At 39.8% G+C, this 12,930-nt stretch overlaps 1 protein-coding gene across 1 annotated transcript in view; it reads left to right on the top strand.

Moving 5' to 3' along the window:
- SORCS3 (sortilin related VPS10 domain containing receptor 3) overlaps positions 1 to 12,930 on the top strand; it is a 620,618-nt gene that overhangs the window by 439,260 nt on the left and 168,428 nt on the right. The window contains exon 6 of the mRNA XM_003255445.3: positions 4,533 to 4,597. Coding sequence (XP_003255493.1) covers positions 4,533 to 4,597 — 65 coding nt within the window. The remainder of the gene's footprint in view (positions 1 to 4,532; positions 4,598 to 12,930) is intronic.

The raw sequence follows: 12,930 nt of genomic DNA, 5'->3' as shown, positions 1-12,930 counted from the left end.
GTAGAGGCCAGGGATGCTGCTAAATATTCTGCAATGAGTAGGACATCTTCCACAACAGAGAATTATCCAGCTCAAAATATCAACAGTGCCAACGCTGAAAAGCCCTAGGCTAACGCCATCAACATGGCAGAAGGTGGGTGGTGGCTTCCCTCTGTGGGCTGGAGGAGGGCCTCAGGCCACAGCTCAGATTGTGGTGAAGAATGTTCTTCTTACCCTCAGCATCCAAGTTATTTTACTATACCTCTGGCCAGCTGAGCAGCTTAATTTCCTCCCCTGTGGACCTAGGGACAGAGCAGTTTTGAAGTACAAATCTCTTACCCGTATCATTTCATCCAAAGGGGAGCCTAATCCTGAGCAGTGCTGGAGCTCAGGAGAAATATTGAAGAAAGATAATTAGGGTCTCTGGCCTTAGGAAGTTTACTGTCTGGTGAGTTGCATATATTTATAAAAATCATTCTATTTGTAATTGATAGCTTAAGCAAATAAATATACACACATCTTCACAAACAAAGTCACCCTATGGGCTTGTAAGTATCAAGAAACTGCAAACCTGAGATGGAACTAAGAAATGGATTCAGATTTAAGGACCTTTAGCTGTGTCTAGTGGTCTATCTGTCTCTTAGTGCATTTCCCTGTTTGTGTGAACCTCTGACTCTCTGATTCTCTAGATATATGTTTGTTGGCGTGGGGGGGGGGAGGGTGGTGAATGTATGTGAAGCTGCACACATGTGCATGAACTGTCCCTGTCTCTCTCTGTTTCTTTCTCTGTCTCTGTGTGTTTCTGTTTCTCTCTGTCTGTTGGCTATTGTCTTCATATTACCACCTCTCTCTCTATTTCTCTGTCACATTGTCAATTTTTTTATCTCTTTGTATATGTACATCATTTTTATAGACCTGATACTCCTATCAGGCAAGGAATATTTCTCCTGGTGACAAGATTTGAGAGACAATTCTTTCCTAACAGCTTCAGTAAGAGAAATCTTGAGGATGTCTTCTAAGTTATGATCACCTGATCACCATAGCCAAGATGTCTCATGACCCTACTGGATCATGTGACATTCCAGGGCTTCAGAGGGATGGGCTGCTGTGATTGACCAGCCTGGCCAAAAGCACATAGCTGGGGTCAGATAGACAGCTCCATAAAGGATGACAGGAAAGGGTACTGAGCAGACCCAAACCACAGGTGTCCACTCTAGTGAGCCAAGAGCAACTCAAGGGAACAACTTAATGCAAGTGCTGGAGGATGTGTGATCTACATTCTGGGTTCTCTGGAAGTGTAAAGGAGAGAGATCAGTGTGAGCTGGCATGACCAGGGAAGGCTTCCAGGAGGACTTGATTCTTGCTTTCAACCTTGAAAGATGTGTGAGATTTTAACTAGATGGAAGGAAGTAAGCCTTCCTGATAAGGGAAGAGTTTCTTTGCATGTTTTATTGGTTTGGTTGCCTTGTTTTAAGCTCCCAGGAGGCAGAGACTTTTCTTTCTTTGTTAACAGAGCATAGTATTTATTGACCACAATCAGGCTTCGTCAGTATGGTGCCAATTCTCTGAATGCTACTCTGCCAGTGACCATAGGGAGAGAATGGAAGAATAACAACTGAGAAACTTCTAATCCTGAGAGTACCAGCATGACATAAAGAAACAGAGTTGCTTGTGGATTCCTGATATTAGACCTTTGTCAGATGGATAGATTGCAGAATTTCTCTCCTGTTCTGTAGGTTGCCTGTTCACTCCGATGATAGTTTCTTTTGCTGCGTAGAAGCTCTTTAGGTTAATTAGATCCCATTTGTCAATTTGGGCTTTTGTTGCAATTGCTTTTGGCGTTTTAGTCATGAAGCCTTTGCCCATGCCTATGTCCTGAATAGTATTGCCTAGACTTTCTTCTAGGGTTTTTATGGTTTTAGGTTTTAGGTTTGAGTCTTTAATCCATCTTGAGTTAATTTTTGTATAAGGTGTAAGGAAGGGGTTCAGTTTCTGTTTTCTGCTTGTTACAGGCTAGCCTGTTTTCCCAGCACCATTTATTAAATAGGGAATTCTTTCCCCATTGCTTGTTTTTGTCAGATTTGTTGAAGATCAGATGGTTGTAGATGTGTGGTGTTATTTCTGAGGCCTCTTTTCTGTTCCATTGGTCTATATATCTGTTTTGGTACCAGTAGCATGTTGTTTGGTTACTGTAGCCTTGTAGTATAGTTTGAAGTCAGGTATACCTACGTAACAAACCTGAACATTCTGCACATGTATCTCAGAACTTAAAGTAAAAATTTAAAAAATATTACAGTGGTCAGATATGTTTGGGATACATTGGGTTAATAAAATGAGACATTTCTCTTCTGAAAAAAAAAAATAAATAAACAGGGTGGCTTCAGACCAAATAAAGTATCCATATAGTCCCTTGTGGTGCCCTCAGTCCTCTGCGTGTCTGTCCTCAAGTGTTTTACATTGAAATTTTGGCATTATCACAGGTAGATCAGGTTGTTTATTAATTCAGTAAACACTTCAGTATCACCTAATATGTACTACACACATAGGTCCCAATGGTTCAACAATAAATAAGACAGGATCCTACTTTAAAGTTTATATCCAAATAGAGAAGACACAGAAATGAATTAGCAATTGCATACATGATTTGATTGTGCCATGCAAAGCAGTGGTCCTCAAACATGGCTGCACATGGAAATCACCTGCGACCTTCAAAAAATACTGATGCCTTTGTCCCATCTGTAAAAGTTTTTATTTCATTGGTCTGGTGAAGAAGACACAGGCGTCTGTATATTTCAGAGTTACCTCCCAGGGCTGTCATTAGCAGTAAAGTCTGAGAACCACTGGGATAAGGATGCTTTGGGAGCAGGGAAAGGGCTCTCCAGTGATACTAGGGAAGGAAGGACTGCTGGAGGGGCAAGGCCCAGTGAGCTTGGAAAGAGGAATGAGAGTTCACCAGGGAAGGAGAGGGGCAGGGAGATGAGTGGATAAGGACGTTGGAGCTCTTCCTGCTGGAAGTCAGGAAGTCTTTCTAATTTTGACCTAGTCCCTGTGTGGCCTTAGGCAGACATCCATTTTTTTCTGTGCCTGAATTTCGCCTTCAGTCAAATATGACTAATGATGCCTGCTTTCCTTACCTTAGGGGTTTGCTGTTAGGATCAAATGAGGTAAAGAAAAAGGAAACGATAGAATGTCAATGATCATTGGGAAAAATAACCCATTAGAGTAAAGCCTCATTTATTCAGCCTCTTTGGGGAAAGAAGTATTTTACATAAATGAACTTTCAGATAACTAAATTTCGACCTTTCAAGAAGTAATAATTTTATTTTAACCAATAAAAATCATTTTAGTTTTTCTAAAACATACCACTTGCAGCCTTAATTTCTTAAACAGAGTATCCTGGATGCCATCAGCCCCTGTTTCTTTTCTTCGGTGCCTTCAGCCCTGCAACATAGATGTCAGCACTGAACTGTGCTGTGTTACAGTAATGCCCCCAGGGCTATTGAGAAGTGTAGGGATTTGTGGCATGGAAGATTGGATTTTGAGTTCTTAGGTCTGTTTTTCATAAGTTTTCCATTTCTCTTGCTATCCAAGTATCAGCTCTTGGTTCTCACCATTTTCAATTCTACTTTCCTTTTCTAACTTGCTGCTGCTTCCCTACTGAAGACTGGAAAACCAGAATACAAATCTTAGAATAGCGTATAAACTCGGAGTCATTAGACTATAAGTAAGAGCTTGCCAGAGAGAGTGGATTGTGTGATCTTTAGTAAATGAGTTTTAACGTGTGTGTCAGCTCTTTTCAGTGGACTTTCTGGGCCTTACTCTGGCCTAGGTCTCTAATTTAGGAGACAGCTGACTGGGCTTTATGTGTGGTAGGTTGGAGGTCCACGAGGATTATTTGTAGGGATTCTCAGGCCTCCATCTTCTAGGTGGACCTTTAAGGTTTTCCACCTTGCTCACCAGGAGAATTTTGTCTTTGTCAGTCCAGATTTTGAATGTCTATTGCCAAACTTCTGTTATTTTCAAAGCAGGAATAAGGAAGGATACCTAGGATTAAACTCAGGAAGGAAGGAGTATCTTGAAGCAAACAGCCCAAACTGAGGCAATACTGTCTTCCCCATCGGGTAGAACAGGCAGGTAAAGTGGGAGGGCAGAGGAGGAGGAAGTGGTGGAAGGAGTCAAGAAAGTTAAAACAGAGGAGATAGATGGAAGACACTGGGGAAGGGAGAACTTCTGGGAAGGTGAAAGATGGAGAAGGCCAGGAGCAAGGTGTAGACCAGCATGACTATGCACTCTGTATTCTTCTCCATTTTCTTTGAATCGTTGACTCCTTGACCCTTCAGTACTCACGTCTTGTGACCCTTACAGGTGACAGTTCCTAGGAGCAGCCACATTGTGGGGACTGCCAGTGGCCACATTCTGCTGGTTTCCATACTGCAGGATGGTCCTCTTTGAGAAAGTGGATTTCTGAGTAGCATTTGGCCCTGAGTGCGTCCCACTTTGCCATCTGCTATTGGTGTTGCCACTGAGCTTCTGTCTCTCCCTTCCTTTCTTAGGTCGGTGTCCGGATTGGATAAGGAGGCGGACCTGGTGCACATGGAGGTGCGGACCACGGATGGATGTGAGTTCTGCTACAGCCAGGCTAGGCCCAGGGAGATCTGCCTGCAGGTCTCTGTTCTCCCCCAGTTTGCATTTTAATATCTTGGGAAGATGAAAAGCTCTGAGCTGCATTACAGCCATATCCATCCTTACTTCCCAGAGTAAGGGTGAGAAGTCCTTTCCTAAGGGAGACTTTTCATTGAAACAAACTCTTGGGAATGAATTTTCTGGGGATATGAGTTAATGCGATGAATTTTGAGGCTCCTGTTTGTAATTTCTTTGGCATCTTCAGAGTAATCTGAAGAGGAATGTCCATAACTCATCATGGTATTTTACATTCACATGGCGAATTGCAGGGGCTGCCTGCTTCAAAGTATGAACCCTTTATATAGGCAACCTTACCAAAAAATGTAATGGGGCATTATTTGCAAAACTGTTTATTCATCCATTCGAGATATTTAGGGATGGACTGCTAAGTGTCAGACATAATTTTAAGCCCTAGAGAGAGAGAAAGTGATGAGCAAGTTCTATACTGTCCCTACAAACAAGGGACTCTTTTATCAGTGAAATTGCAAGATTTTAAACACATGACCCACTATGTACCTTGTGCAGCTGTGTACTTCTTACACAAAATTGGACTGAAAAAGCATCATTTTGTAACAATTTAAGCATTTTATTCTTCTCAGAGTTGTTTATACTTAGAGGGCTCTTCTCCATCCAGGAAAAATAAAATCAGCTTAAACAAAAATATATAAAAATATAATTAGCATATCTTAGATTGAGAGAGAACAGAGCCAAATAATCTAATAGTGGTGAGGCAGAAGTGCAGCAGAGCAAGCACCTGCCTGTGAGTTGGGGTCCTCGGCTCTGTTACCCTCTAGCCTTGAGACCAGGAAAAACTCCTTAACCTCTCTGGGCTGTAACTTCCTCTGTGACCTGAGAATACTCATCCTTGCCCGGAGCACCTCCCAGGATTATAGGTTAATCAAATAGAAGATGAATATTAGAGAAACTCAAAAATGTTGTATAAATGGAAGGTGATTCTGTTTTGACCCGGCTGTTGGCATTGTGATATCGTTCAGAGTTTGTTAAGTAAAACTGCATGTGCTTTCTGCAGGAGAAATCTACTATTGGAGGCCAACCATAGATGCATACCAGGGGAAATATGGGGAATATGTTTTATATGATTTATTTTTATTTTTAAAAGAGTTAGAAGGTAATCAGAATTTGTTACCATATTTCTGCCACTCTGTACTCCTCCCTCCCTCCTTCCTTCCCTCCCTCCTGCCCTCCCTCCCTGTTTCCCTCCCTCCCTCCTTCCCTCCTTCCTTACCCCTTCCCCTCCCTTCCCTTCCCTTCCTCCTTCCTTCATCCCTCCTTCCTTCCTTCCCTCCTTCCTTCCCTCCCTCCCTCTCTCCTTCCTTCCTTCCTTGCTTCCTTCCTTCCCTCCCTCCCTCTCTCCTTCCTTCCTTCCTTGCTTCCTTCCTTCCTTCATTCCTCCCTCCCTCCCTCCTTCCTTCCCTTCTTCCTTCCCTTCCTCCCTCCTTTCCTCCTTCCTTCCTTTTCATCTCATTTGATCCTTAAATAGATGTAAATCGGTGAGACAGCCAGGGATGACCTACACTCTTTTTAATGTATTTTTTAACTGAAGAGCTATTGGGAATTTAAGAAGATACTGTCACACACTTAAATTACTGATCATAAGGGTGGTAGAGCCTGGATTCAAAATTATATTATCCGATTCTTATGGCTGAGAAAGAAACTGGGAGAAGAATGAGATGTAGGGGTTTCAGGGAGCATAGAAGGACAGGAGGAGGACAGCAAATACCTAGTCTCAGAAAATGACCCACAGGCCAGTTTTCAGGACAACTCTTGCGTGGGCTTTGCCTCCTAAGTCAACCTGTTTAAGCCATACTTGTGATCTGTCATGGTCATGGTATTTCAGAGTTGGAGGATGGTCTGAGTTCTGACCTGGTGTAGGAATCCCTTCTCCCAAACCTCTGACAGTACATTCTCAGGCTTCGTGAGCTCAGGCTTAAGACACATTATTTTCTGATGCTGGACAGCTTCTTTAAAAAAAAATGTAGTTTCTTACATTAAGCTAAAATTTATTTTATGAAAGTTCAAAAATTCTGGTCCAAATTGGGATGAGGCCTATGGTGCAGGACTTCCGTGAAATTTTATGAAATTACAAATGCAAAACACATAGAACAGCTTCTGGCCTATTGCCAGAATTCAATAATTGAATAAAGGCAGGCAGAAATATAACAGGGATAAATGTCATGTGCTGTACTTAGGTTAAAGTATAGAATATATTAGTTCTGTTCCATCTTCTAGGTTTTTTATTTTATTTTATTTTTTCATTATAAATCCTCCACTGGAATTCTAGGGTTTTTAAAATCAATTTTTAATAGCTAAAGTAATGTTTTTTCAATCTAGTAAATTGTCCTAACTCAACTTTATTTAGAAAGTGCACATAGCAAAACTGCTTTAATCTGGGCATGTTTTATTTATATACCCTAACAAAATGCATAATGCCTTTTGTGGTATGTAGTGAGTGCTGCCTCACACTTGTGCATTCACACACTCACACATCTCTACCATCATTTGAGCATCATCAACAATACAAAAATATTTTATTTACTGTTTTTCCTGACATGGTAGTTTAACTCAAATTTGCCCAGATTCACATAGCTAATTGGCGATAGGAAAAAACAAACAAATAAACAAACAAACAAAAAAGCAAGTTAGAACAATAACTTCCCAATGGACTAGTGGGAAGGAAACTTCTGATAAAGGACATCTACAAAAGACCTAAAATTAATGTCATCTTGATGATGAGATACTGAATGCTTTCTCCCCGAAGAGCAGTAAAATGGCAGGAATATTTACTCTTAACTCTTTTATTCAACATTATGCTGAAAGTCCTAGGCAGTGCAATAAAGCAAGAAAAATGAAATACAATTCATATAGATTGCAAAGAAGAAAATAAAACTTGTTATTCTCATTGACATGATTGCCTATGTAGAAAATCCCAAGGTATCCATAAGAAAATCTCCTAGAACCAATATGTGAGTTGAGCAAGGTTGCAGGATATAACACCTTCGGTGTAGAAAGGATATTATTTTCAATCAATGGTGTTGGATCAATTGGGCAGTCATCTGGGGGAAAATTAACTTCAACCTATGATTCACAACTTATACAATGATTCACAACTTATAAAAATTTAACTCCAAATAGATCATAGATCTAAATATAAAACATAGAATTATAAAACTTTTAGAAGAAAACATAGGGGAAAATTTTTATGACCTTGGGATGGACAGAGTTTTTTAAAATTACACTAACAGCAAAATTGATAAAATAAATAATTGATAAATTAAGCTTCATCAAAATTTACAACTTTTGCTATTCAAAAGATACTGTTAAAACACTGGGAGAAAATACATGCAAATCAATATCCAACAAAGGACTTGTAGCCAGAACATATAAAGAATGCTTAAAACATAGCAATAAAAAACAGCTCATTAAAAAAAAGTTTGAACAGATCATTTAGCAAAGAAAATATAGATTACAAATAAACACATGAAACAGTGCTCAACATTATTAGACATTAGGGAAATGCAAATTAAAACCATAGTGATATATCACTATATATCTATTGTTATCACCAAAATAAACAAAAATGACAATATCAAGTGCTGGCACACAAGTAAAGCAATAGAACTCTCATACATTGCTGGTGGGAATGCAAAATGGTACAGCTACTCTGAAAACATATTTTGGTAGTTTGTTATAAAGTTATACACATCTTATAACCCAGCAATCCCACTTCTGCTATATATTTAGCCTAGAAAAATGAAAAGTTTATATTCACATTAAAACCTGTACACAAATGTCTGTAGAGATTTATTAATAATCACCAAAAACTGGAAACAAATATCTTTGAATGAGTGAATGTATTAAGCTGTGGCACATCTACAAAATAGGATACTACTCAGTATTACATTTGAAACAACACATGAATTTTAAAGGTGTTATGTTGAGTGAAATAAGCTAATCTCAAAAGGTTACATGCTGTATTATTCCATTTATGTGATCTTATGGGAAAGACAAACTATATAGATAGAGAATTTACTGGTGGTTTCCAGAGTGGGGAAAGTATTTGACATGAAAAGCTGCATGAAATATTTTTTAGGATGATGTCATTGTTCTGTAACCTGATTGTGGTGGTGGTTACATAAGTCTATATATCTATTCAAACTTACAGAACTCTATGCCAAAAACTCACTGTGTGTATGTTGAAAAATATGTTCATATTAAAAATACTAAAATTAATATTTTTGGTTAATAAAAGCTAGGAGGCATAGTTCCTGACTTCTAGTTCTATAGCAATTCCTGCTTTTCTCATTCATTCATTTATTCATTCGCTTACTTATACTTTTACCCAATCAACATTTACTTAAAATCTATATATACTGGGCACTGAGGAAACACAGGTGAATGTGATATCATCCTTACCATCAAGGAGCTTCTAGACTTGTATTTGAATGATGGACAATTCAAATGATGGACAAGTATTAGAATGTTGCTAGCACACTTTGACAAGGACTTTAATGAAGTTGAGAATATATTGTGTTGAATCATAAATGAGATTGTGACTAATGACCTAAGCAAGTTAGGGGAACCATCTCAGAAACAGAATGTTTGATTTGGTACTAGGGATTAGTAGGAAATTATCTGAGCATTCTGGATAGAGAGAAGAAACTTGCAAGTTCCTAGAATCATGAGAGGTGGTATGTGCAAGCCTGTAAGTTATAATCTGGAAAAGAATGAATGGAGATAGGTTGGTGAAGGTGGGTTGAAGAGGACCTATGAGGGAACAGGTAAGTAGCTTCCTGAGCCACAGTTCATGCTGCACACCAAGCCATCTATGGCCATCCTTGCCTGTTTACAATGATAAAGCTTCATGAAGCAATTATATTTCCCCCAGCTGCAGTCTCACATATGGATGGTACCAGTCAATCTCTGGTCACTTCACCTTCCTTTCTACCTGCCTCTTTTATCTGCTTGTTTCACATTTAAGATACAGGAAGAGATAGATGAAAAGCTAGGACTCATTTCAGCTAATTCAGACCCCAGCCTCCATCTCTTGAGCACAGGCAGCTTTTGCTCTGTTTCCCTGGTCCCCAATCTAGATTAACTTGGCTCATAATTTAGGAATGATTCTGAGAAATGGAGAAGTCAAGTGGCTTGTCTAGTTGCCCCGGACAAGTGGTGGTGGAGCAGACTGTGACGGTGGTGGTAGAGCAGACCAGAGACTAGCATTAGTGATGAGGTCAGGTAACATCCTGTACCCTGCTTCTCAGGGACTGTACTCTGAGCAGACAGACTTACCCAGTACCCTCAGCTCTGCGTCCAGGTCTTTTCTTGCTTGATGACACTGGACTTGCCAAGCCTGCCTGCACTATCTGCCCAGGCAGACAGGTGGGTCTGGGAAGGGTGTTGAAATGAATGACTCTCCAAGCCCTGGTAGAGGGTTACACTGCCCTGGCTGAAGTGTGGGCACCAGCAGCCATTAGGTACCACTCTGTCTGCTCAATCTCCATGGGAGCCACGTTTGCAATTTGTGTTTATCTTTTTGAGCAATAAAGAGATACGGTCTTTTAGCTATTCACAGACAGGCAGACGTGGAGAGTAGACACCTAAATTCTAATTCCAGTTTTTCCACTGAGAGGCTGTGTGATCCAGGGAAACAAGTAAACCTCTCTAGGTTCCTTTTTCCTAATTATAAAATGAAGCAGAATTAATGATTTATTTATTCATTCAGGGAACAGAAGCAAGATCTGCTCATGAAACACCAATTAAATATTGCTCTATGTAGTTCCCAGAGTAAGATGGGGATACTGGCATCTATGCAAATATTAATATAGAAATTTGTGCTTTTCTTATGTTTGTTCATTGGTTCACAATCCACTCCTCTGTAATGGAACACTCTTCAAGTATAGAAGACAAGTGGTCCTCAAACCAAGCATTATAATCACCTCACGAATAAACACACACACACACGCACACATACACACACACACACACACAAACAAGCATGCACACACACACCCTTACCTGGGCGCCACCACAAATCAATGAATGAAGTATCTCCTGGGAAAGGTCCTGGGCATTGGCCTTTTATAAAGTTGTCCTGCTGATTTTAGGACATGTAGGATTGAGAACCAACGCACTAGATCTGAGCTGGTTGAACTTTAACATGCATGTGCACCATCTGGAGAGCTTGTTAAAATATATACTCCCCATTTCTGACAAGCTCTCAGCTGCCGCTTCTGGTCTGGGGACTGCACTTTGATTAACACTGCACTGCACTGAGCTGCGGGATATATACAGATAAAAAGGACCAATCAGCACCAAGTAGCTCACAGGCTAATGGGAGAGGCAGATATGTACACAGATCATTGTTTCAACACGTTATGCTAAAGGCCACGGAGATTCTGCTGTAAGTATCATGGAAAAAGTGCTGTGGGGACCAAAAGGAAGGGTTGCGCAATGGCTGAGGAGTGACTGAAGGCTGCACAGAAGAGGCCATAGCTAAGCCTCATCTTGTGGGATGAGTTGGATGAGTTTCTACCATCCAAAAGGATGATAGAAATGGGGTATGGGAAAGTTATGCTAGAGCTGTGCTGTCCAATATGGTAGTCATTTAGTCACAGTGGTTATTGAGTCCTTGAAATGTGCTGTCCAAATCAAGGTGTGCTTTAAGTATAAAATACATATCAGGTTTCAAGTATTTATTATACTATGAATGAAAAATTGTTCCTTGATAATTTTTATAATGATGACATGATGAAATGATAATATTTTGGGCTAAATAAAACATATAAATGAACTTCACTTTTCTATTTACTTTTAAAACATGATTACTGAAAAATTTAAAAGATCGTTTGTGGCTTTTCTTTTTTAATATATACTGCATGGTGCTGCTCTAGACTGAAGGAGCCCCAGAGAAGCAGCACAGAGCATGGCCTTTTCAGTTGTGTGGTGTGGCATTGACAATTTTGACTTTGAAGCTGACTCCAACACTCTGGATCTAACCCAACATAAGCTGGTCTCTTTTCTTGTTTGTATCTCGGAATCTCTCCTCTGGCCTAGTCGTAGTCTCCCTCTATAGGAGTCAGACTTCCTGAATTAAGCTGAAAGCATTAAATTATTTTTGTTGCCCTGGCAAGGTTTAAACAGGGCAAAGCCAACCAGTTTGGTTAACAACTGTGTGAATAATCCTATTTCTGTCATGAGATTCAGGATTCAGGTGGCTTTTCCTCCCATTTGCTTCTGGAATTCATCTTTCTCTGAATGTCCCTGCACATGCTTTCTCTCTGACACAGTTACTCAGTCACAGATCGACAGACAGAAGGATGCACACACCCTCCACTTAAGAGGCAATTGAGTGTCAATAGAGAGAGTATTAACTTGATGACATAAAAGTTGGAGAACTAACTGTCATTTAGACCTTGGACAAATTTCTTAGCCTTCCTGTGATCCCTCATCTGGTGTTTTACCTATTTGAAAATACTAACAAATGTAAGAAGTATTTTTATAATTTATTTTTTCATCAGTTTACTAATGATGATCTTATTATAGAGTAAAATTGACAACAAGGGAGATTTCAGTTCAATGAACAAAGCAGTAACAACAGAGAGTACCCAAAGATAACCTGACCTGGGCTGCTTTGTGAAGTAGTGAGCTCCTCTGCATGAAATTCCCAAGTACAATGTCCCATGGGGCACTGTGATAAGTGAACCTGAACATGGGCAAAACATTCAAAGCATCTAGACATTCTAGAAATGTGCAGAATCAAAACCCATAGAACATATGCCACCATCCTTTGTTTTCTTCTCATCATCATCCCTCATTAAGCAATCACTGCACTTCTAAGACAAGAGAAAGCCTAATACTTCTTAACGGAAATTCCAGGCATACATAAGTAATCAAAAGAGCTTGGCACACAAGTGAAACTATTAGCTTTGAAGACTAAATTCTAGGCTCTAGATACATATATTATTGGCTCTTTAAAAATATTGATTAATTCAATAACTTTGGAATTGTGTGAACTCAGAGCTCTAGCAGCTCTTTAAGACTTCAGAGGCCAAAATGAGGACAAAGTGGGGGCTAAGGCAATGGGACTGCAGACTGCTTGCCTTCTGTTCAACCACAGAAGGCAGAGTAAAACTCACTTTATGGATTGATATATAAGATTGTCTTTGATAGAAGGATTCCATAATCTAAAAGTCAGAACATATAAGAGATTCCCACATTATATTACATTCCAAAAGGCATCAAATTGTA

The sequence above is a fragment of the Nomascus leucogenys genome, chromosome 3 (genome assembly GCF_006542625.1).
Source record: "Nomascus leucogenys isolate Asia chromosome 3, Asia_NLE_v1, whole genome shotgun sequence".
NCBI classification, from domain to species: domain Eukaryota; kingdom Metazoa; phylum Chordata; class Mammalia; order Primates; family Hylobatidae; genus Nomascus; species Nomascus leucogenys.
This window is presented reverse-complemented; position numbering and strand designations above follow the sequence as displayed.